The sequence below is a fragment of the Nerophis ophidion genome, linkage group LG23, assembly GCF_033978795.1.
Source record: "Nerophis ophidion isolate RoL-2023_Sa linkage group LG23, RoL_Noph_v1.0, whole genome shotgun sequence".
NCBI classification, from domain to species: Eukaryota; Metazoa; Chordata; class Actinopteri; order Syngnathiformes; family Syngnathidae; genus Nerophis; species Nerophis ophidion.
The window spans coordinates 18615391-18641847 of NC_084633.1; the positions used below are offsets into that span (position 1 = coordinate 18615391).

The 26457-nt window shown below is 41.9% G+C and overlaps 1 protein-coding gene across 2 annotated transcripts in view; it reads right to left on the bottom strand.

Moving 5' to 3' along the window:
- tecpr1b (tectonin beta-propeller repeat containing 1b) overlaps nt 1–19745 on the bottom strand; it is a 64611-nt gene extending 44866 nt beyond the window's left edge. For both annotated transcript variants that reach the window (XR_009803930.1, XM_061885100.1), the window contains exons 1-9: nt 19600–19745; nt 19347–19432; nt 10704–10936; nt 10458–10640; nt 9295–9417; nt 7424–7546; nt 2777–2951; nt 2570–2670; nt 2398–2499 (exon numbers count right to left, since the gene is read on the bottom strand). Coding sequence is in view for 1 of the 2 variants with exons in the window: in XM_061885100.1 (XP_061741084.1) it covers nt 2398–2499; nt 2570–2670; nt 2777–2951; nt 7424–7546; nt 9295–9417; nt 10458–10640; nt 10704–10928 (1032 nt within the window). In the remaining variant the exon portion in view is untranslated. The remainder of the gene's footprint in view (nt 1–2397; nt 2500–2569; nt 2671–2776; nt 2952–7423; nt 7547–9294; nt 9418–10457; nt 10641–10703; nt 10937–19346; nt 19433–19599) is intronic.
- Between the last annotated feature and the right edge of the window lie 6712 nt (nt 19746–26457).

Below are 26457 nucleotides of genomic sequence, written 5' to 3' on the forward strand. Positions count from 1 at the left end.
ACCATCTCAAGCGGATCAGCAGCGTAGAGATGTCCCCAACCGATACAGGCGAGCGGTCCATCCTGGGTCCCGACGAGCGGTCCATCCTGGGTCTCGACTCTGGACAGTCAGTACTTCATCCATGGTCATCGGACCGGACCCCCTCCACAAGGGAGGGGGGGGACATAGGAGAAAGAAAAGAAGCGGCAGATCAACTGGTCTAAAAAGGAGGTCTATTTAAAGGCTAGAGTATACAGATGAGTTTTAAGATGAGACTTAAATGCTTCTACTGAGGTAGCATCTCGAACTGCTTTTTTTATTATAGTATACTGGTAAAGAAAAAGTCAAACGTGGGCCGTTTTCCCTCACGCAGTAGTAGAGTGACCAAGAGCAACCGGCAGCTTTGTTTGAAAAAAAAAAAAAGGGCATTCCAGAGTACTGGAGCCCGAACGGAAAACGCTCTATAGCCCGCAGACTTTTTTTGAGCTCTAGGAATCACTAATAAGCCGGAGTCTTTTGAAATAGGGATGACATACATATGTTATTGTATAATTCAAGTTTGTGTGCGTGATTGACAGCCTAAGGCAGTGGTTCTCAACCTTTTTTCAGTGGCGTACCCCCTGTGAACTTTTTTTTAACTCAAGTACCCCCTAATCAGAGCAAAGCATTTTTGGTTGAAAAAAAGAAATAAAGAAGTAAAATACAGCACTATGTCATCAGTTTCTGATTTATTAAATTTAATAACAGTGCAAAATATTGCTAATTTGTAGTGGTCTTTCTTGAACTATTTGGAAAAAAGATACAAAAATAACTAAAAACTTGTTGAAAAAAAAAAAGATTTAATTATAGATAAAGATTTCTACACATAGAAGTAATCATCGACTTAAAGTGCCCTCTTTGGGGATTGTAATAGAGATCCATCTGGATTCATGAAGTTAATTCTAAACATTTCGTCACAAAAAAATAAATATTTAATATCAATATTTATGGAACATGTCCACAAAAAATCTAACTGTCAACACCGAATATTGCATTGTTGCATTTCTTTTCAGAGTTCTTTTTGACGGACATTTTAGTGAGAAACCTGAGCTTGTGCTTCACTGACGATCTTTTTCAGTCTTGGTGATATTGTGGACGCCTTCCGCATCGTGCCTTGAGATGACCTGAATTCATTTAGTCTCCTCTTAAAAAAAAATCAGGTGGCTTACCGACATGGCAAGCGTGTCTTGTCCGGAGATGCCGCTGAAGATGTGCAGGCTTCATGCCGCTGTTAGCTAACATTTCTCCACAGAAAAAACACAATGCCTTGGGGGGGTTATAACTCGAAGCCGTAAATCCCATTAACACATATTCTTCGGAATACTGTTTGAATTGTGCCGGCTCTGGTTTGGCCTTCTTTGGCACATGTTCCTCCTCGGTTTCAGCTGCATTACTGCTACGCTTTAACCACGCCTCCATTGTTTTCTCCATCGATAGTTGATTGACAGTTGGTGCCGTGGATCAAACCATCATGGTGTAGGGGGAAACTCTGGGTTTATGGTAATTAATGGAAAAGCCAAGTACTTGATTTGATGTTAATTTTTTGAACTTACATTCATACTTTGTTGAAGTATCATTGAATAAATACATTTAAAAAGGATTTTAGAATTTTTGCTATTTTTATAATATTTTTAAAAAATCTCACCTACCCCCATTTGAAAAACATTGGCCTAAAGCTTATGAGGCACATTTTTTTTTTTTTTTTTCATTTCAACTTAAAAACTTATGAGCCTGTGCCTACAACATAGGCTCTGTGTTTATCTTTGTTTTCCTGTCTGTCGTTGACAATGCAGATTGTCTGATATTTTGTCAGGACTGCAGATCAATCAATAAAGGTTCGTCTTCGTCGCGATATTGTTCACTGTTTCACTGTGCACTCCACCCTCGTCCCTATTTGAGCATTTTAACGTTAACAAGTTAATATTCATTGAAATAAATTCAGAACATTTTTTTTTACCTAAAGAAAATATAGGCCTAGTCTTTCTAAAATATTTTTTTAACTTGTTAAAAGCATCGTTCTGTTTGCTGCAACTACGCACACAAAGTGTGAGGAACGCACTCCTGATCTGAGGGCCTTGGCAACTATAGTCAATACTTTCTTAATGGAAATTACAATAATATTATAATAATGAAAAATAAAGTTATCACGCATTAATATCTCTTAGGCAAGAGATAATGCGTGAATGTCTCTGCTGCATTGGATCAGTCTCCTTTCTTTAACAGGCAAAAGCTTTCTAACCACACTAATGCCTAGCATCATCTATATTAGATATATAACAACGGGCGGATGGATGACGACTTTTGTGATGCGGTTGCGGATGAAATAATTGCCTATTCGCGCATCTCTAGTGCAGGTTTGTGATCAAATATGAACGTCACCTGGTCGTTGAGTCCCACGTCAACCATCATCATCTCGCCACCTATGCTGATCCATCCTGAGCCACAGGGATTATGGGAATTGACACCCCGCCGGAACCACACCTGAATGCATCACCACGTTGAAAGTGAGACGTTTAATCACCATCGATGACATCGCCATCACGTGACTCACCTTGTAGTCCTTAGTTACCACCCAGACGACACTGACCCCTACAGCGACGTGAAGGGTTTCTACTTCCTTTGCGGGCGAGGCCAACTCCACCCACGATGTGCCTGGTGGAGGAACAAAATGACGCTTTTAAATTCTGTCACTCATGTTCCTCTGATTCTGATGTTACTAGTAACGTGTTGAGGTGAGAGGGGTCCACACTCCACTGACCAATCGGGTTGTCCAGGCTGAGACCCGTTCGGACCATTAGGTTCCCATCCCACAGTACAGCCCACAGCAGGTCTCTCGGTCCGAGTGATAACTGGGCCACCTCCTGGGGCACATCTACCTCCTCCCAGCTGGTGCCCTCTGGGACCCGAGGGTGGATGCCCTCCCTAAACCACACCTGACACAAAAATAACAATTTCATGAAATAAATAGGAAATCAAGTCAAATTGTAACTGCTGTCAGACAGCATTGACTGAACGACTACTGGAAATCAAGTGGAGTAATGCCGCCCCCTTGTGGCTAAGCATTAGCAGCTTGTGAAGCCTGTTATATGGCAGTACTTCCAGAGGTGGGTAGAGTAGCCAGAAATTTTACTCAAGTAAGAGTACAGTTACTCTCGAGATTTATTACTCAAGTAAAAGTAAGGAGTAGTCGCCCAAATATTTACTTGAGTAAAAGTAAAAAGTATGTTGTGAAAAAACTACTCAAGTACTGAGTAACTGATGAGTAACCTGTTTGTTTAATGATTACGGCAACAAATGATGCACAAAAACATAAAAATAGCAATGAGCAAATTCATAGCCAGGAATATCTCTTAAGCAACTAAAACAATATTATATATTAAATAATACATGAAAAAAAAAAATTAAGGCAAATTGAGCCACAATAACTTAACAGCACCATAGCCTCAGTAGGCATTCATTGATTTGATTGATTGATTGATTGATTAAAACTTGTATTAGTAGATTGCACAGTACAGTACATATTCCGTACAATTGACCACTAAATGGTAACACCCCAATACGTTTTTCAACGTTTATCAATTACTTAGTAAATGACCAAGTCGAGGTGATCTACCTCATATATACATATACATACACACAAATATCATTTATATTTATTTATTTTGCTATTTTTGTTCACATGTTGAAGGTGTTTTAATGAATATACATGCATGTTTAACATATAGATTCCTATCTTTCATGAAGACAAGAATATAAATTGGTGTATTACCTGATTCTGATGACTTGCATTGATTGGACTCAGACGTCCACGTTTTCAAATGGAGGAGAAAAAAGTTCCTCTTTTCTGTCCAATACCACATGAAAGTCGTTGGTTTTTGGCATCTTATTTGTCCAGCTTCCATATTCGTTTTTATACACTTTACAAGAAATACATTGGCAGCAAACTCCGTAGTTTGCTAGCTTGTTTGCGCTGGCTTTCGGAGACTCTTATTTTGTTAGCGCAGGTGCGATGGAGTTGCGCTTTTATTGTGAAGACATGAACTGTGCGATCAGTCTTTAGGCTTTTGACGGGAAGTACGGTTGGAATAAAAAGTGCCTTTTTTCCTTTACACTTTTTATTGATTGATTGAAACTTTTATTATTATATTGCGCAGTACAGTACATATTCCGTACAATTGACCACTAAATGGTAACACCCCAATACGTTTTTCAACTTGTATAAATCAGGTCATGTGACCGCCTGGCTCTGATTGGTCCAACGTCACCAGTGACTGCATGTGATTGGTGAAAGGCAGGCATGCGTAGATTCTACTTTGAAGCTGTCATTAACCAAAACAAACATTAATAGATCGATAAAAAAAAAAGGAACGAGTAGCGAGCTGAATGTAGATAAATGGAACGGAGTAAAAGTAGCGTTTCTTCTCTATAAATATACTCAAGTAAAAGTAAAAGTATGTTGCATAAAAACTACTCGTAAAAGTACAATTCTTCCCGAAAGTTACTCAAGTAAATGTAATGGAGTAAATGTAGCGCGTTACTACCCACCTCTGAGTACTTCCACAGTTGAAGGAGATAAATACAAATGTATTTGGGTAAGAAATTATTTAACCAGATTTAGAGCTGGTTAATTATCTCAATAGACTGATGGTCTTTATTGTCCGTTACAAAACAGAAAGTCATCTTCGACAGGCTATAAGAAATCTCACAGGGCAGAACAATAAGAGAAATAAATACAAATATAACAAACCATAGAAAGATGATGCAGCAGTGTTTATCTCATTTACAGTATATGTGCACAGTATTAGCACACTAATGTATTTTTTTGTACATTCAGGAATAACAATTAGAGATGTCCAATACTGGCTTTTTTGCCAATATCCAGATATTGCCCAACTCTTACTTACCGATACCGATATCAACCGATACCGATATATACAGTCGTGGAATTAACACATTATTGTGCCTAATTTTGTTGTGATGCATTAAAGGTTTTCCAAAATAAATCAACTCAATTTATGGAAAAAAATGCTAACATGGCACTATCATATCTATTATTGAAGTCAAAAAATGCGATATTTTTTATAACATCCCTCAAAACAGCAGCTTGGAATTCCGGACATGCGCTCCCTGAGAGACCATGAGGAGGTTGAGGTGGGGGGTTAGGGGGTAGCGGGGGTGTATTTGTAACGTCCTGGAAGAGTTAGTGCTGCAAGGGGTTCTTGGTATTTGTTCTGTTGTGTTTATGTTGTGTTACGGTGCGGATGTTCTCCGAAATGTGTTTGTCATTCTTGTTTGGTGTGGGTTCACAGTGTGGCACATATTCGTAAAAGTGTTAAAGTTGTTTGTACGGCCACCCTCAGTGTGACCTGTATGGCTGTTGACCAAGTATGCGTTGCATTCACTTGTGTGTGTGAAAAGCCGTAGACATTATGTGATTGGACCAACACACAAAGGCAGTGCCTTTAAGGTTTATTGGTGCTCTGTACTTCTCCCTACGTCCGTGTATAGCGCCGTTTGTAAAACAGATACAGATAATTTCAGGTATCACGTTTTAAAGCCTTTATCGGCCGATAATATCGGTAGTCCGATATTATCGGACATCTCTAATAACAATTACTTCATTCATATTTGAATAAAAAATAAATAAATTCTGATAAACGTATAGCGACATTGATGATTTTTGTCAGATAATGAGAATGAACAATAAATTGTATTATGCACACATTTTGATACCTCATTTGCAGCAATAAGCAGAAATGTATGCAGGACATAATGAATTGTAAATTACATTTTAGTCTCTGATTAAAAACAATTGTATTAAAGGGGTCATATTATGATCGTTTTCGAAATTTCAAAGACTTCCTTGTGGTCTACATAACATGTAATGATGGTTTTTGGTCCAAATTTTGCATTGATTAAGTTATACAGACCATCTTCAAACCGCTTTCTGACCATCTCTCCAGGTTTTGTGTGCGGTCTTATTTATGTGCCTCCCCTTCGACTGTGTCTTCTCTCCGTCAGCCATGCTGTAGTTTTTAGTGCTTCCATATTGAATTAAGTGACAGATATAAATTACTAAATAACTATAAGCTACTTTTTATTGGAAATGGCAACAGCGGAGGATGCACGTGCATGTACGAGCCAGTCTGCCCCACAAGAGGATAGAGAAAAATAACATGTTCACTTGACCCACGTTTGTACTATTAGGACCATCAGTGCTGAATATTATTTCCTCTAGCACTATTCCCCTGGCATTCAAAAAAGTGGATATCCATCCTCTGCTTAAAAAACCTAACCTCGATCCTGACCTCATGGTAAACTACCGGCCGGTGTCCCACATTCCCTTTAACTCGAAAATCCTTGAAAAGATTGTTGCATGGCAACTAAATAAACACCTATCTCTAACAATCTCCCTCTTAGACCAGTTGATCTGCCCACATGTGCAGTCCCCTCCAAGGTTTGTCATTGTATCCCATTGGGTTGAGTTTCTTCTTGCCCTGATGTGGAATCCGAGCCAAGGATGTTGTTGTGGCTTGTGCAGCCCTTTGATACACTTGTGATTAGGTGCTATGTAAATACACTTTGAATGATTGAATTTGAAGAATAAGGAACTTATTGACTACAATGTCAGAATACAATGGCGGACGGGAGCAAAACTCTTCAGGTAAGTCACAGGTTTGGCAAATTCTAAACAGCTCGTTTGGAGGAAGTTTAAAGGAAGGCAAGATTGTTTTATAAATACCACCGCCACACCTCCAAGGTTCGATTTCAAATTTTCAGGACTTACCCAAAATCCCAAATACACAAAAACAGGTGCCAATAAGTAAAAAAAAAACATTAGTTTTGCATAATATGTCCCCTTTAAATATGCTTATTCTGACCATGATTGCAGTGCAAAATATGCTTGTAATAGACTATAACATAAAATGCAGTTCTATTCTGGGAATTCCATCCATCCATTTTCTACCGCTTATTCCCTTTTGGGGTCGCGGGGGGCGCTGGCGCCTATCTCAGCTACAATCGGGCGGAAGGCGGGGTACACCCTGGACAAGTCGCCACCTCATCGCAGGGCCAACACAGATAGACAGACAACATTCACACTCACATTCACACACTAGGGCCAATTTAGTGTTGCCAATCAACCTATCCCCAGGTGCATGTCTTTGGAAGTGGGAGGAAGCCGGAGTACCCGGAGGGAACCCACGCATTCACGGGGAGAACATGCAAACTCCACACAGGAAGATCCCGAGCCTGGATTTGAACCCAGGACTGCAGGAACTTCGTATTGTGAGGCAGACGCACTAACCCCTCTGCCACCGTGAAGCCCTATTCTGGGAATTGTTGTACATATTCCCAAACACTAGCACTGGGAACGAGTTTAAATGAAGTTTGCAGCCCTGCTCACCTGTCCTTGTTGAGACACAGCCCACAGGTAAGGATACCTCCCAGACTCATCACTCATCTCCCAGCCGCCACAGCTGATGTCACAGAGAGGCAGGGGAGCCTTCCAGGGATGGTCCATGGGGATCTGCAGGAAGAACGTAATAACTTGTCACAATGTACAAATACCCAAAACTAGTGAAGTTGGTATGTTGTGTAAATGGTAAATAAAAACACAACATAATGATTTGCCAGCCCTTTTCAACCTATATTCAATTAAATGATATTTAACGTTCCAACTGGTAAACTTTGGGGATTTTTTTGCAAATATGAGCACATTCAGAATGTGATGCCTGCGACATGTTTCAAAAAAGCTGGCACCGGTGGCAAAAAAGACTGAGAAAGTTCAGGAATGCTCACCAAACACTTATTTGGAACATCCTACAGGTGAACAGGCTAATTGGGAACAGGTGGGTGCCATGATTGGGTATAAAAGAAGCTTCCATGAAATGCTCGGTCATTCACAAACAAGGATGGGGCGAGGGTCCCCACTTGGTGAACAAATGCGTGAGAAAATTGTCCAACAGTTTAAGAACAACATTTCTCAAAAAGATATTGCAAGGAATTTAGGGATTTCACCGTAAACGGTTCGTTTCAAAAGATTCAGAGCATCAAAAACTGAAATCAGTGTGTAAAGGATATCAGCACAAAGCTATATCAACCAAAGCTCCTCATCCCACCCCCAGATTGTAAATAATGTAAATAATTCAATGTAAATACTATGATTATTAACTTGTGTGATGACTGTATTATGTTGATAGTATATATTTGTACCATGAAGTGATTAACGTGGACCCCGACTTAAAAAAGTTGAAAAACTTATTCGGGTGTTACCATTTAGTGGTCAATTGTACGAAATATGTACTGAACTGTGCAATCTACTAATAAAAAGTATAAATCAATCAATCAATTGGTTCAGGAACACTTCATAAACCCACTGTCAGTAACTACAGTTGGTCGTTACATCTGTAAGTGCAAGTTAAAATTCTACAAAGCAAAGCGAAAGCCATTTATCAACAACACCCAGAAACGCCGCCGGCTTTGCTGCGCCCGAGCTCATCTAAGATGGATTGATGCAAAGTGGAAAAGTGTTCTGTGCACATTTCAAATTGTTTTTGGTAACGGTGGACGTGGTGTTCTCCGGACCAAAGAGGAAAATAACCATCTGGATTGTTATAGGCGCAAAGCTGAAAAGCCAGCATCTGTGATGGTATGGGGGTGCATTAGTGCCCAAGGCATGGGTAACTTACACATCTGTGAAGGCACCATTAATGCTGAAAGGTACATACAGGTTTTGGAGCAACATACGTCTTTTTCATGGACGCCCCTTCATAGTAAAAGAGTGCAGGTGCTACACTGACCTCCCTGTAGTTCACACCTGTCTCCCATTGAAAATGTGTGGCGCATTATGAAACGTAAAGTACGACAACGAAGACCCCGGACTATTGAACAACTTAAGCTGTACACCCAGCAAGAATGGGAAAGAATTTCACCTGAAAAGCTTCAAAAATGTGTCTCCTCAGTTCCCAAACGTTTACTGGGTGTTGTTAAAAGGAAAGGCCATGTAAAACAGTGGTAAAAATGCCCCTGTGACAACTTTTTTGCAATGTGTTGCTGCCGTTAAATTCTAGGTTTATGATTATCTGCAAAAAAATAAAGTTTTTCAGTTCGAATATTAAATATATTTTCTTTGCAGTCTATTCAATTGAATATAAGTTGAAAAGGATTTGCAAATCATTGTATTCTCTTTTTATTTAAAATTTACACAACGTGCCAACTTCACTTTTGGGTTTTGTAGGACACGGCCAAGCAGGTGAAACAATGGACAAGTCGAACCTTTGCCCAGGAGCCTTGTGCTATGTATCTCCTGTAACGTATCCAGCGTCGACGACGCACGCAAGAGTTCCACTTTTTGTCAGGAGAGAAGTTGGCAGGGAAGTCAACGGCATACTCCCAGGCCTGCAGAGAAATGAGGAGAAAATGAGGAGGAAGCTAATGGAGCTTACCGTATTTCCTTGAATTGCCGCCGGGTACATAGTATGCGCCTGCCTGGAATTAATGCCGTGTCAAACTCGTTTCGCAAAATAATTAGCGCATGCTTAGCATTACCGCCGGGTCAAACTTGGTTCGCAAAATAATATTTTTATTAGCGCATGTCTAGAATTTCCGCCGGGTCAAACTCGTTTCGCAAAATAATTAGCATATGCCTAGAATTACCGCCGGGTCAAACTCGTCACGTCTCGAGTGACACTTCACATGTCATCATTTTCAAAATGGAGGAGGCTGATTTCAATAATTTGAAATCGCATAAAGGGAAGAAGATTGAGAACTATTCAGTAGGATTTAATGTCCAAGCTATTAAATATGCTGAAAAGAACAGTAAACAGCTATGTTTTATTAATATACCGTAGCTGCGTGTGTCAAATATGAGTCATTAAATGACTCCCGCCTCCTGGTGGTAGAGGGCGCTAGTGATCCTTCTTGCAACTAATCGGCTGCAGAAGAAGTGACAACAAGCAGCAAGAGTGAGCAGCGATCGTTTATTTTTTCCTCTCGCTTGCACTTTTAACATGGAGGATTACATATCTAAAATAAAACAGTTTTCTAAACTGGACTTTCAGTCAAAGCAGGAGGTAATAAAGGAAGATCTCCATTGAGACAGAGAGACTTTTAAAACTGAAGAAAGGTAAGGAAGACTTCTGTAAACAAGTTATTGATGCTTTTGACCAGAAGGAGCTGCGCATGGACTTCATTTATAAGTAAAGGTGAGACCATAATAAAGTTTTTTTTATTAAATGTGCTTTTCATGATGGTATCCTTACATCACGCTCAAATTTATAAGCGCAGGACAAAAATTGTAAGTCCCGGAGTGAGAAGAGGTTTTAAAATAATTAGCGCATGCTTGCCTATACCGCATGCCTTTGGTAAACCCCGGAGTGAGAAGAGGTTTCAAATTAATTAGCGCCCCGGCGGCAATAGGGAGTGTCTTTTTTCCTCACCCCAGTCTGGCTTGGTTCTCCTCCACAGCTCTGGTCCACATACCAGTCCCCTTCCCACTCCCAGCTGCGAGACGGCAACTGGAAGCCTTGGAGCGATTGAGGGTTCATGCCCGTCACGTCGCTCCAGGACCAGCGGTCGGTGGGCAGCAGCGTATCCGTGAAGCCGTCCACGGGGTTCCACCTCTGAAGAACAGAGATTTTTTTTAGTTTCAACCTCCACCTACCCACATGTGAACTCCTATTGACCTGGTTTTCATAGGTCTCCTCTCTGTAGCGGATGGGTGTCTCGTGGGGCATCATGTTGAGGTAAACATGGTGGTCACAGCCGATGCCCCAGCACCGCCCCTTCCCGGCGGTGACACGTTTAAGCTCCAGAAGCGCGTCGTCGGCACGCTCCCAACGCTGGCCGGCGGTGGAGACGCTGTATACCCTACCGTACACGTCCACGGCCCACAGCAGGGTGATGGACATGGTGGTCGCTAAACGGGATGAGAAAAACAACGAGCAATAGAAATCAAAAAATGAACGGTAGTATGACTGTAGTTTTTGTGTATCATTTACTTGTGAACTTTTCTTCCAAAACGCCAAAAAATAACGATGTGGGGGAAAAATGAATGGCGAATAAAGCGAGTTTGTTACTGTAAGAAAGAGTAAGGAAAAGTAAGAGTAAGGTCAAAAAACTGTGTGGCTCGACTCCACCATACCTGACTGCCATAACCCATAATACACTGTGTCCAAACCTAATTACCACACAGATCCTTCCGCCATACCTGACTGGCATAACCCATAATACACTGTGTCCAAACCTAATTACCACACAGATCCTTCCGCCATACCTGACTGGCATAACCCATAATACACTGTGTCCAAACCTAATTACCACACCGATCCTTCCACCATACCTGACTGGCATAACCCATAATACACTGTGTCCAAACCTAATTACCACACAGATCCTTCCGCCATACCTGACTGCCCTAACCCATAATACACTGTGTCCAAACCTAATTACCACACAGATCCTTCCGCCATACCTGACTGGCATAACCCATAATACACTGTGTCCAAACCTAATTACCACACAGATCCTTCCGCCATACCTGACTGGCATAACCCATAATACACTGTGTCCAAACCTAATTACCACACAGATCCTTCCGCCATACCTGACTGCCATAACCCATAATACACTGTGACCAAACCTAATTACCACACAGATCCTTCCGCCATAAATGCAATTTAACAATTACATATTCTTCACTGTATTAAAGCAGTATAAAATAAAAATTGTGTGACCAAACCTAATTACCACACCGATCCTTCAGTCATAAATGCAAATAAACAGTTCCATATTCTTCACTTTATTGAAGCAATATAAAATACTACCTTATTAAATTATTCACACAAATGTAATAAGTACAAATAAAGTACCAATCAATGATTGTGACACACACACTACTTTGCTAAATATAAAAATTAACCTGAAATAATTAAATGAAAGAAACTGCTGTTTGAAATGTGTCCACCAGATGTCGCAACAGCAATTCTTTGTATCTTTGTAAATGATGTGCAAATATGTACAAAATAAACCACGTTAGTATATCGGTCAATAAAAATGATCCTGTAATTTGGTTTTGATATACTGGTAATTGTTTTTATCTTGATAGATTTAAAATTAACAACACATTTTTTTCAGAAAATATAAAAAACGACAAATAAAGATAGAATACTATTAAACGCAACATGCAAGTGTAAAAACAACAACATTACGCTTTGTACAATTTCAGAATGTGCTTGTTCTATTTTTAATCCCTTCCCTCAGGCAGGAGACTACAGTCCATCCAGACTCACACCTCCCGCCACCTGAACAGTTTTTTCCCCTCGGCCATCAGACACGTGAACAATAACAAGACCTGCTAGCTCAGTTACAGCTCATGTTATTCTATTCTGTGTTATATGTCTTTTATGTTGCACGATTGCGCCAGGTAAAATTCCTAGTTTGTGAACCCCTTCTCAAACAATGGCAATAAAAACTTTTCTGATTCTGATTCTAATCTGACGTTGTCGTTATTGTTAAGTTATCGTGAAGTGATTTTAGCAGTCCGGCTCACTTGGGAGTGGATTTCTCTTCATGTGCCCCCCCGATCTAAAACGAGTTTGACACCCCTGAAATATTGATTGATTGAAACTTTTATTAGTAGATTGCACAGTACAGTACATATTCCGTACACTAGACCACTAAATGGTAACACCCCAATAAGTTTTTCAACTCCTTTAAGTCGGGCTCCACGTTAATCATCCATCCATTTTGAGCCTATCTTAACTCCATTCAGGTGGAAGGCGGGGTACACCCTGGACAAGTCGCCACCTCATTGCGGGGCCAACACAGATAGACGGACAACATTCACATTAACATTCACACACTAGGGCTAAGGTTGGCAACCCGCGGCTCTAAAGCCGCATGCGGCTCTTTAGCGCCGCCCTAGTGGCTCTCTGGAGCTTTTTCAAAAATGTATGGGAAATGGAAAAAGATGAAGGGAAACAATATATTTTTTGTTTTAATATGGTTTCTGTAGGAGGACAACTATGACACAAATCTCCCCTAATTGTTATAAAGCACACTGTTTGTATTAAACATGCTTCACTGATTCGAATATTTGGCGAGCGCCATTTTGTCCTACTAATTTGGCAGTCTTTGAACTCACCGTGGTTTGTTTACATGGACAACTTTCTCCGATTTTCTAGGACGTGTTTTATGCCACTTTTTTTCTGTCTCATTTTGTCAACCAAACTTTTAATGTTGTGCGTGAATGAGCAAATGTGAGTTTTGTTGATGTTATTGGCTTGTGTGGAATGCTAATCGGGCATATTTGGTCACTGAATGACTGCAAGTTAATCGATGCTAACATGCTATTTAGGCTAGTTATATGTACTCATTGCAGCATTATGCCTCATTTGTAGCTATATTTTAGCTCATTTAGTTTCCTTTTAAATTTGTTTTGCGGCCCCTGACAGATTTTGTTTTGTATTTTTGGTCCAATATGGCTCTTTCAACATTTTCGGTTGCCGACCCCTGCACTAGGGCCAATTCATGGTAAAGTGAATCAATCAATCAATCAATCGTTTACTTATATAGCCCTAAATCACTAGTGTCTCAAAGGGCTGCACAAACCACTACGACATCCTCGGTAGGCCCACATAAGGGCAAGGAAAACTCACACCCAGTGGGACGTCGGTGACAATGATGACTATGAGAACCTTGGAGAGGAGGAAAGCAATGGATGTTGAGCGGGTCTAACATGATACTGTGAAAGTTCAATCCATAATGGATCCAACACAGTCGCGAGAGTCCAATCCAAAGCGGATCCAACACAGCAGCGAGAGTCCCGTTCACAGTCCCCTTTTGACTGAATAAACATAAAGCACCTTCCATACAATGTAAATGAACCTAAACTGCATTTAGCCTCCGACAATGACCATATTTCTAGTATCTCATTAAACAGAATGAAAACGGCAATGTGTAAAACGGTGGTTCTTAACCTGGGTTCGATCGAACCCCAGGGGTTCGGTGAGTCGGCCTCAGGGGTCACACCCGACTCATTATGTACATCAGATCTGGGCAAATTAAGGCCCGGGGGCAACATGCGGCCCGTTAAGCTTTTCAATCTGGCCCGCCGGACATTCCCAAATATTTTTTTTAGCTGATTATCGGTCCTGCTAGACACCGAACTCTATTTAATAATACAACTCTAACATTTGACAACCAAACAATTAAACAAGGCGACACGGTAAAGAATCTGGGTATTATCTTCGACCCAACTCTCTCCTTTGAGGCACACATTAAAAGCGTTACTAAAACGGCCTTCTTTCATCTCCGTAATATCGCTAAAATTCGCTCCATTCTGTCCACTAAAGACGCTGAGATCATTATCCATGCGTTTGTTACGTCTCGCCTCGACTACTGTAACGTATTATTTTCGGGTCTCCCCATGTCTAGCATTAAAAGATTACAGTTGGTACAAAATGCGGCTGCTAGACTTTTGACAAGAACAAAAAAGTTTGATCACATTACGCCTGTACTGTATATACCTTTATATACATATATACATACATATATACCTATACTGTATATACCTTTATATACATATATACATACATATATACCTATACTGTATATACCTTTATATACATATATACATACACATATACCTGTACTGTATATACCTTTATATACATATATACATACATATATACCTGTACTGGCTCACCTGCACTGGCTTCCTGTGCACTTAAGATGTGACTTTAAGGTTTTACTACTTACGTATAAAATACTACACGGTCTAGCTCCATCCTATCTTGCCGATTGTATTGTACCATATGTCCCGGCAAGAAATCTGCGTTCAAAGGACTCCGGCTTGTTAGTGATTCCCAAAGCCCAAAAAAAGTCTGCGGGCTATAGAGCGTTTTCCGTTCGGGCTCCAGTACTCTGGAATGCCCTCCCGGTAACAGTTCGAGATGCTACCTCAGTAGAAGCATTTAAGTCTCACCTTAAAACTCATTTGTATACTCTAGCCTTTAAATAGACTCCCTTTTTAGACCAGTTGATCTGCTGTTTCTTTTCTTTTTCTCCTATGTCCCACTCTCCCCTGTGGAGGGGGTCCGGTCCGATCCGGTGGCCATGTACTGCTTGCCTGTGTATCGGCTGGGGACATCTCTGCGCTGCTGATCCGCCTCCGCTTGGGATGGTTTCCTGCTGGCTCCGCTGTGAACGGGACTCTCGCTGCTGTGTTGGATCCGCTTTGGACTGGACTCTCGCGACTGTGTTGGATCCATTGTGGATTGAACTTTCACAGTATCATGTTAGACCCGCTCGACATCCATTGCTTTCCTCCTCTCTAAGGTTCTCATAGTCATTATTGTCACCGACGTCCCACTGGGTGTGAGTTTTCCTTGCCCTTATGTGGGCCTACCGAGGATGTCGTGGTGGTTTGTGCAGCCCTTTGAGACACTAGTGATTTAGGGCTATATAAGTAAACATTGATTGATTGATTGATCTTTAAGATGGAAAGTGTAAGATGGAAAGTGTAGCTGCCATTATGATGTGCACTCATGTTTTATAATGATCGTAAGTCTTGAACTATATTAAGTATTTCAATGGTTGAAATCTGCGCTTTCGCATGATATACTAGTTACTATGGTCATCTAATTAGTTATTATAGTCATCTAATTTATTACTTTGGTCATCTAACTAACAGCAGCTCAGACAAGGCACCAAACAGTGTTGGTGGGGAACGTTTCCATAGAGTGTTTCCAGAGCCTAAAATGTTGTGTCAGGGACAGACGCGGAAGGAGATGTTTACAATATATTCATATACATCAGATTTTAGGGTGTTTGTTTTTTTACAATTTGCATTAATATTTGGCTGTTTGTTGCATTTTTGTTGTGTTTCGCTTGATTGTAAAATATGTGGATGGAGAGGGGGGGTGACGTTCATATGTTGTCAATATTCAGTGTTTTATCCTTCATAGTTAATATTGTAAATCCCACATTCTTTATTTTCATGTATATTCCGGATGTCTCATTCAGTAAAAAAAAAGTCTGTCATAATGTTTTTAGCATTCGATCTGACATTATTGCAAGGTTTTGTATTAGTGTTCCTAAAAATAGACATACCGGCCCCCAGAGACATTTTTTTCTCTAAATTTGGCCCCCGAGTCAAAATAAATGCCCAGGCCTGGTGAATATAAAAACTTCTCCCTGTCGGCGTATTATGGATGCGGCAACAGAAGAAGTCAAACTGATTTTCGGGTGTGTCATTTGTTGTGAGTTTATGCACTTTGTTGGTTTTGTTCTTTGAACACGGTGATGTTCATGCACGGTTCATTTTGTGCACCAGTAAAGAAAAATCCTATAACTTTGTCTTGAATTTGAGGAAAAAATATATATATGTATTTTTCACTAAAGAAGGGTTCGGTGAATGCACATATGAAACTGGTGGGGTTCGGTACCCCCAACAAGGTTAAAGGCCAACTGAAATGAGATTTTCTTATTTAAACGGGGATAGCAGGTCCATTCTATGTGTCATACTTGACCATTTCGCGATATTGCCATATTTTTGCTGAAAGGATTTAGTAGAGAACATCCACGATAAAGTTCGCAACTTTTGGTTGCTAATAAAAAAGCCTTGCCTGTACCGGAAGTAGCAGACGATGTGCGCGCGACGTTACCGGTGTGAGGGCTCCTCACATCTGAACATTGTTTATAATCATATCCTCAAGCAGCAAGAGCTATTCGGACCGAGAAAACGACGATTTCCCCATTAATTTGAGCGAGAATGAAAGATTTGTGGATAAGGAAAGTTAGAGTGAAGCACAAAAAAAAAAAAAAAAGCGACGGCTCCGGGCGGCAGCAGTGTGAGCGTTTCAGATGTAATTAGACACATTTACTAGGATAATTCTGGAAGATCCCTTATCTGCTTATTGTTTTGTTTTTTCGTGAGATTGTAAAGTCATACCTCAAAGTCGGATGGCTGCGGTGAACGCCAGTGTCTTTGATGGAAGCCATTGAGTAGCCAAGCTCACAGGTGCCTTTTTTGACAGCTGCTGCAGGAGGAGGTCCAGTAATTCACTGATGTCTCCGGTAAGAGCCGACTTAATACCACAATTTTCCCATCCGAAAACATGCTGGTTGACGTAGAGAAACATGTTCGCTTGACTGCTCTGTGTTAAAGCTTCACAACAAACAAAGAAACACCGGCTGTGTCTCGGTGCTAAAGGCAGCTGCAATCCACCGCTTTCCACCAACAGCACTCTTCTTTGACGTCTCCATTATTAATTGAACAAATTGCAAAAGATTCAGCAGCACAGATGTCCAAATTACTGTGTAATTATGTGATGAAAAGAGACTACTTTTAGCTGTAAGTGGTGCTGGGCTAATATGTCCCCTCCAACCAATAATGTCACAAGCACGCGTCTAGAAAAAAAAAAGGCGAAGGCAGTGGGAGCGATTCAGATGTTATTAGACACATTTACCAGGATAATTCTAAAAAAATCCCTTATCTGCTTATTGTGTTACTAGGGTTTTAGTGAGATTATATGGTACATGAAAGTCGGAGGGGTGTGGCCTTGGGTGTGGTGACCGCCAGTGTCTCCGGTGGGAGGAGATAAGAGAGTCCACAGGTGCAGGAAGACGCAAGCTCCGCTCATGTCTACGGTAGGAGCCGACTTATTACCACCATTTTCTTACCGAAACCTGCCGGCTGACATGTGGTCGGGAACCATGTTCGCTTGACCGCTCTGTTCCATAGTAAAGCTTCACCTTCGGGAATGTAAAAAAGGAAACCCCGGCTGTGTTTGTGTTGCTAAAGGCAACCGCAATAAACCGCTTCCCACCTCCATCTTTCTTCTTTGATGTCTCCATTATTAATTGAACAAATTGCAAAAGATTCAGCAACAAAGATGTCCAGAATACTGTGTAATTATGCGATTAAAGCAGACTACTTATAGCTTGGATCGTACTGGAAGAACATGTCCGCTACAACCGGTGACATCACGCGCAGGCGTCATCATACACGTCATCATTTCACGACGTTTTCTTCAAGATACTCTGCGGGAAATTTAAAATTGTAATTTAGTACACTAAACCGGCCGTATCGGCATGTGTTGCAATGTTAATATTTCATCATGAATGAATGAATGAATGGGTTTATTTTGAGCCATGCAAACAAAACAAGAGAATGACATAAAATACAGAAGAAATATATAGATACATTATTTTTACACCTACATTGAAAACATTACATGTGCCTAATCTTTTGTAGATGTCAAGATTGGCTCAAAAGGGAGTGGGAAGAAGTAAACTTATTAAGTCCCACCCCTATACATATACAATATATATATACAATATATAATACAATAATATATATAATATAATTAAATTCAGTGGTTGCTGCTATATATTGTCTATATAAAATACATTTAAATTCACACACACTTACATATATACATATGTACACACACACATATATACAATTTATATATATATATATATATATAAATGATAAATAAATGGGTTGTACTTGTATAGCGCTTTTCTATCTTCAAGGTACTCAAAGCGCTTTGACACTACTTCCACATTTACCCATTCACACACACATTCACACACACATGGAGGGAGCTGCCATGCAAGGCGCCAACCAGCACCCATCAGGAGCAAGGGTGAAGTGTCTTGCTCAGGACACAACGGACGTGACAAGGTTGGTACTAGGTGGGATTTGAACCAGTGACCCTCGGGTTGCGCACTGCCACTCTCCCACTGCGCCACGCCGTCCCCACATATACACATTATATATATATATATACACATATACATATACATATATACATATATATATATATATATACACACATACACATACAATCACATACATACACACATGCATATACCCAAAATACACACACACACACACACACCTATATAATACAATATATATAATAGTATATATAATATACACTTTTGATGTATAAACTATCGGACTGCATGGTCAGTAGTAGTGGGTTTCAGTTGGCCTTTAAGAACCACTGGTGTAATAGAAAAATACAATTAGTAGTCGATCAGTAGTTTTACTTTGAAATACCCAACAGGAAGTTTGGTGTTTGCTTTATAGTCGATCAGTAGTTTTACTTTGAAATACCCAACAGGAAGTTTGGTGTTTGCTTTATAGTCATACTAATCCGCGTACTGCATCCAATCCAAACAGGCCTATTATTGACTGTTCCATGTTCCTCTGTTAAATGAACAGTTAGTTTATTATTTAAAAACATATATGTTCACTTACGTGGAGACAATTACGTACATGACATGGCAACATTGTGGAGTAGTGAGCTTACCCGAATGTTGGTGTCCGATAGGCGGTTGTCAGGGGAATAGGGCATCAGGTGCAGCAGCTGCTACCTGCCGGCTCATGCGGAACATTCTGGAACAATTGGACAAGAACCGCAGTTAAATGTCGGCATGTTGCTGCCGCTTGTCGAGTCTTTTTTTTTTTTTTTTACCGCGTCTGTAAGCTGTTTACATATCTGGTGAGCATACATTTTAGCTTTTAGCCTTTACATTTTTTTTTTCCCCACAGCAATTACTTACATGTGTCGCCGCGTCATTAAAGTCCACGTCAAGTCACTCAAACATTTCCCACAGTGGAGCAGCGGAAAGCCATTACAACGCTGCCTCCCACACCGGAAGTGGAGGCAGGCTCTGCTCTGATTGGCTGATACACAGGAAGAAGGTGGGACTTGCGGTTCTACGCTAGGTTTTTTTTTTTTAATGTTGAAATTTATAAATTTCAACAATAACAAACAGATGAGAAACAATAAGGAAAATAGTTCAGCAACAGTATAAAACATTACAAAACATTATAAAAAACAGTACAAAACAGCGCCAGGGGGTTGTATATTCCAGTGTTTTTCAACCACTGTGCCGCGGCACACTAGTGTGCCGTGAGATAGTCTTGTGCATACTTGCCAACTCTCCCGGATTTTCCGGGGAACTCCCGAAATTCAGCGCCTCCCCCTGAAACCCTCCCGGGACAAATTTTCTCCCGAAATTCAGAGGCCACGCCCACTCCAGCTCCAGCTCCATGAGAACCTGACTCCATCCCTCCATCCATTTTTTACCGCTTATTCCCTTTCGGGGTCGCGGGGGGCGCTGGCGCCTATCTCAGCTACAATCGGGGCGGAAGGCGGGGTACACCCTGGACAAGTCGCCACTTCATCGCAGGGCCAACACAGATAGACAGACAACATTCACACTCACATTCACACACTAGGGCCAATTTAGTGTTGCCAATCAACCTATCCCCAGGAAATTTATAAATTTCAACAATAACAAACAGATGAGAAACAATAAACAAAATAGTTCAACAACAGTATAAAACATTACAAAACATTATAAAAACAGTACAAAACAACGCCAGGGGGTTGTATATTCCAGTGTTTTTCAACCACTGTGCCGCGTCCCGCGGGATACAGTCTGGTGCATACTTGCCAACCCCCCCGGATTTTCCGGGGAACTCCCGAAATTCAGCGCCTCCCCCTGAAAACCTCCCGGGACAAATTTTCTCCCGAAAATCTCCCTAAATTCAGAGGCCACGCCCACTCCAGCTCCATGAGAACCTGACTCCATCCCTCCATCCATTTTTCTACCGCTTATTCCCTTTCGGGGTCACGGGGGGCGCTGGCGCCTATCTCAGCTACAATCGGGGCGGAAGGCGGGGTACACCCTGGACAAGTCGCCACTTCATCGCAGGGCCAACACAGATAGACGGACAACTTTCACACTCACATTCACACACTAGGGACCATTTAGTGTTGCCAATCAACCTATCCACAGGAAATTTATAAATTTCAACAATAACAAACAGATGAGAAACAATAAACAAAATAGTTCAACAACAGTATAAAACATTACAAAACATTATAAAAACAGTACAAAACAGCGCCAGGGGGTTGTATATTCCAGTCTTTTTCAACCACTGTGCCGCGGCACACTAGTGTGCCGTGAGATACAGTCTGGTGCATACTTGCCAACCCTCCCAGATTTTCCGGGGAACTCCCGAAATTCAGCGCCTCCCCCTGAAAACCTCCCGGGACAAATTTTCTCCCGAAATTCAGAGGCCACGCCCACTCCAGCTCCATGAGAACCTGACTCCATCCCTCCATCCATTTTTTTATACCGCTTATTCCCTTTCGGGGTTACGGGGGGCGCTGGCGCCTATCTCAGCGACAATCGGGCGGAAGGCGGGGTACACCCTGGACAAGTTGCCACTTCATCGCAGGGCGAACACAGATAGACGGACAACATTCACACTCACATTCACACGCTAGGGCCCATTTAGTGTTGCCAATCAACCTATCCACAGGAAATTTATAAATTTCAACAATAACAAACAGATGAGAAACAATAAGGAAAATAGTTCAGCAACAGTATAAAACATTACAAAACATTATAAAAACAGTACAAAACAGCGCCAGGGGGTTGTATATTCCAGTGTTTTTCAACCACTGTGCCGCGGCACGAGATACAGTCTGGTGCATACTTGCCAACTCTCCCGGATTTTCCGGGGAACTCCCGAAATTCAGCGCCTCCCCCTGAAAACCTCCCGGGACAAATGTTCTCCCGAAAATCTCCCGAAATTCAGAGGCCACGCCCACTCCAGCTCCATGAGAACCTGACTCCATCCCTCCATCCATTTTCTACCGCTTATTCCCTTTCGGGGTCGCGGGGGGCGCTGGCGCCTATCTCAGCTACAATCGGGGCGGAAGGCGGGGTACACCCTGGACAAGTCGCCACTTCATCGCAGGGCCAACACAGATAGACAGACAACATTCACATTCACATTCACACACTAGGGCCCATTTAGTGTTGCCAATCAACCTATCCCCAGGAAATTTATACATTTCAACAATAACAAACAGATGAGAAACAATAAGGAAAATAGTTCAGCAACAGTATAAAACATTACAAAACATTATAAAAACAGTACAAAACAGCGCCAGGGGGTTGTATATTCCAGTGTTTTTCAACCACTGTGCCGCGGTGCCGCGAGATACAGTCTGGTGCATACTTGCCAACTCTCCCGGATTTTCCGGGGAACTCCCGAAATTCAGAGGCCACGCCCACTCCAGCTCCATGAGAACCTGACTCCATCCCTCCATCCATTTTCTACCGCTTATTCCCTTTCGGTGTCGCGGGGGGCGCTGGCGCCTATCTCAGCTACAATCGGGGCGGAAGGCGGGGTACACCCTGTACAAGTCGCCACTTCATCGCAGGGCCAACACAGATAGACAGACAACATTCACACTCACATTCACACACTAGGGCCAATTTAGTGTTGTCAATCAACCTATCCCCAGGAAATTTATAAATTTCAACAATAACAAACAGATGAGAAACAATAAGGAAAATAGTTCAACAACAGTATAAAACATTACAAAACATTATAAAAACAGTACAAAACAGCGCCAGGGGGTTGTATATTCCAGTGTTTTTCAACCACTGTGCCGCGGCACACTGTGCCGCGGGATACAGTCTGGTGCATACTTGCCAATTCTCCCGGATTTTCCGGGAAACTCCCGAAATCCAGCGCCTCCCCCTGAAAACCTCCCGGGACAAATTTTCTCCCGAAATTCAGAGGCCACGCCCACTCCAGCTCCATGAGAACCTGACTCCATCCCTCCATCCATTTTCTACCGCTTGTTCCCTTTCGGGGTCACGGGGGGCGCTGGCGCCTATCTCAGCTACAATCGGGCGGAAGGCGGGGTACACCCTGGACAAGTCGCCACTTCATCGCAGGGCCAACACAGATAGACAGACAACATTCACACTCACATTCACACGCTAGGGACCATTTAGTGTTGCCAATCAACCTATCCCCAGGAAATTTATAAATTTCAACAATAACAAACAGATGAGAAACAATAAACAAAATAGTTCAACAACAGTATAAAACATTACAAAACATTATAAAAACAGTACAAAACAGCGCCACGGGGTTGTATATTCCAGTGTTTTTCAACCACTGTGCCGCGGCACACTAGTGTGCCGTGAGATACAGTCTGGTGCATACTTGCCAACTCTCCCGGATTTTCCGGGGAACTCCCGAAATTCAGCGCCTCCCCCTGAAAACCTCCCGAGACAAATTTTCTCCCGAAAATCAGAGGCCACGCCCACTCCAGCTCCATGAGAACCTGACTCCATCCCTCCATCTATTTCCTACCGCTTGTTCCCTTTCGGGGTCACGGGGGGCGCTGGCGCCTATCTCAGCTACAATCGGGCGGAAGGCGGGGTACACCCTGGACAAGTCGCCACCTCATCGCAGGGCCAACACAGATAGACAGACAACTTTCACACTCACATTCACACACTAAGGCCAATTTAGTGTTGCCAATCAACCTATCCCCAGGAAATTTATAAATTTCAACAACAACAAACAGATGAGAAACAATAAACAAAATAGTTCAGCAACAGTATAAAACATTACAAAACATTATAAAAACAGTACAAAACAGCGCCAGGGGGTTGTATATTCCAGTGTTTTTCAACCACTGTGCCGCGGCACACTAGTGTGCCGTGAGATACAGTCTGGTGCATACTTGCCAATTCTCCCGGATTTTCCGGGGAACTCCCGAAATTCAGCGCCTCCCCCTGAAAACCTCCCGGGACAAATTTTCTCCCGAATATCTCCCGAAATTCAGAGGCCACGCCCACTCCAGCTCCATGAGAACCTGACTCCATCCATTTTTCTACCGCTTATTCCCTTTCGGGGTCACGGGGGGCGCTGGCGCCTATCTCAGCTACAATCGGGGCGGAAGGCGGGGTACACCCTGGACAAGTCGCCATTTCATCCCAGGGCCAACACAGATAGACAGACAACATTCACACTCACATTCACACACTAGGGCCAATTTAGTGTTGCCAATCAACCTATCCCCAGGAAATTTATACATTTCAACAATAACAAACAGATGAGAAACAATAAACAAAATAGTTCAACAACAGTATAAAACATTACAAAACATTATAAAAACAGTACAAAACAGCGCCAGGGGGTTGTATATTCCAGTGCTTTTCAACCACTGTGCCGCGGTGCCGCGAGATACAGTCTGGTGCATACTTGCCAACTCTCCCGGATTTTCCGGGAAACTCCCGAAATTCAGCGCCTCCCCCTGAAAACCTCCCGGGACAAATTTTCTCCCGAAATTCAGAGGCCACGCCCACTCCAGCTCCATGAGAACCTGACTCAATGTTGTGAAACTCTTAAACAGGACAATACTCCCATCTAATGTACATAGAATAGAATGTCTGTTCTGAAGCCCACAGTAAAGAGACGTAACTTCATCACGTCGCCTGGTTATTGACTCCAACCCAATATATTACACCTTTGACGAGAAAAACCAAGAAATACGCTTGCAAGTTCCAGAACGACTGGAAACAAGAATTTCAGTTTATCCAGGAGAATTTTGTAGAACAGACTTCTCCATTGAACACGGTGAACGGATCCACTCAGCCATGAACGGTCAGTCAGCAAAGCAAAAAGCGTCCGCAGCGCAGCATCGTTCACAACCCAGTATTATGGCCCACCTCACAAAATGGAGACCCGATCGTGTAAATTATGCTGAGACAAAGATGGCGATGCTGATAGCTGGAAGCAACATCCCGTTCTCATTTGCGGATGTGTGCATAGCTCGGTGGGTAGAGTGGCCGTGCCAGCAACGTGAGGGTTGCAGGTTCGATTCCCGCTTCTGCCATCCTAGTTACTGCTGTTGTGTCCTTGGGCAAGACACTTTACCCACCTGCTCCCAGTGCCACCCACACTGGTTTAAATGTAACTTAGATATTGGGTGTCACTATGTAAAGCGCTTTGAGTCACTTGAGAAAGGCGCTATATAAAATATAATTCACTTCACTTCACTTCATGTCTACAACAAATCCGTGAAGGATATTCCCGGATTCGAAGATCGCTCGCCAATACGCAAATGGCAGAACAAAGGTCACTCAAATAGTGAAAGGTAAGTGTTGTTGTTGTTTTTTTAGTAACCAGCAAGCACAGTACAGTTAGTAGAACAACTGTGTTTTTATTACTGTCTATTTGATAGGTGCCGTCTGAAATTCAACAAATTATTTTATATATATATATATATATATCCGCATGGATGAGCGAGGATACGTCCAGTCACCTTGGACGTATCCTCGCTCATCCATGCGGACTGGACACTGGCCGAGAGTGGAGTCAGCTGTCTTGGTTGCTTTGTTGGGTCTGCTCCTGTCTCTGGCCATCCTCCCTCCACCCCAGCGGACGATGGCGTGGAACACCGCAGAGGCCACCACAGTGGATATGTTTCTTTTACTTTTTATTCATAGCTGTATGTAGAAGTGTCTGCTTGTATCTGCTGCTTTAATGTCTTTAATGTCCTCTGTGTTCTTTGATGTTTCCCTCTTACACACATGGACGAGGGATGTGTACTATGGCTATGAGTTGTTTTTTTCCCTTGGCCTCAGTCTGCACCCCCTCTCCAAGGCCCAGGCTAAGACCGATTTTTTTATTTCATTTTAACCTCCAATCCCCCCCCCCCTTGTTTACCTGTATTTCATCTTTTTTTGTAAGGGGCGCTGGAAGCCGGCAGACCCGTCAGCGATCCTGTTCTGTCTCCCTGTAATGTTTGTCTGATCTTGAATGGGATTGTGCTGAAAATTGTAATTTTCCTTAAGGAACTCTCCTGACGGAATGAATAAAGTACTATCTAATCTAATCTAATATATATACATATATACATATATATATATATATATATATATATATATATATATATATAATAAAATAAATATATATAGCTAGAATTCACTTAAAGTCAAGTATTTCAAACATATATATGTATATATACACACACATATATATATATATATATATATATATATATATATATATACATACATATATATATACAATACTCAAGTTGGTGAATTATACGCCACCCTCTTAACCACGCCCCCAACCGCGCATCCGCCCCACCCCTGATCACGCCCCCCCTCCACCTCCCGAAATCGGAGGTCTCAAGGTTGGCAAGTATGGTCTGGTGTGCCGTGAGAGATTATCCAATTTCACCTAATTGGGTCAAAAATATTTTTGCTAACCAGTAATTATAATCCGCAAATGTGCCGTTGTTGAGTGTCGGTGCTGTTTGGAGCTCAGCAGAGTGACTGTGTAATACTCTTCCATATCAATAATTGGCAGCAGGTAGCTATTTGCTTTGTAGATATCAAGAACATGGTTTGCAGTGATCACAATATGCGGGAGGCAGCGTGAAGGTAAAAAGGTATCTTGATTGATTGATTGATACTTTTCTTAGTATATTGCACAGTTCAGTACATATTCCGTACAATTGACCACTAAATGGTTACACCTGAATACGTTTTTCAACTCGTTTAAGCCGGAGTCCACGTTAA